At 72.5% G+C, this 251-nt stretch overlaps 1 protein-coding gene across 1 annotated transcript in view; it reads right to left on the bottom strand.

Moving 5' to 3' along the window:
- Nucleotides 1–251, bottom strand: part of DPY19L1 (dpy-19 like 1) — a gene marked incomplete at its 5' end in the record, with an annotated part of 43,756 nt that extends 43,505 nt beyond the window's left edge. Inside the window, one exon of the mRNA XM_017734598.1 lies at nt 233–251. Coding sequence (XP_017590087.1) covers nt 233–251 — 19 coding nt within the window. The remainder of the gene's footprint in view (nt 1–232) is intronic.

Raw genomic sequence — 251 nt, 5'->3', positions numbered from 1 at the left:
GTCCCCCGCGCCGGCCCCCGATCGCTGCTTCCCGGGGAAAGATGTCCCGGCGCTCCCTCCCCCGGCAACAGCCATCCCGTGCCACGGGGCAAGGGTACCGCCACTTGCCGGAAAGAGGGACGGGAAGCGACGCTCAGCTCCACCGCACTTCCCCCGGGCGGAAGGGCTGGCTCCCATCCCAGCGGGGGCAGAGGGAGCGAGGAGGGGGCAGGGTTTGGGGTAGGAACCTCACCTCGGAGCCGGTCCCCGCA

This window comes from Corvus brachyrhynchos, unplaced genomic scaffold (genome assembly GCF_000691975.1).
Source record: "Corvus brachyrhynchos isolate BGI_N302 unplaced genomic scaffold, ASM69197v1 scaffold94, whole genome shotgun sequence".
NCBI lineage: Eukaryota > Metazoa > Chordata > Aves > Passeriformes > Corvidae > Corvus > Corvus brachyrhynchos.
This window is presented reverse-complemented; position numbering and strand designations above follow the sequence as displayed.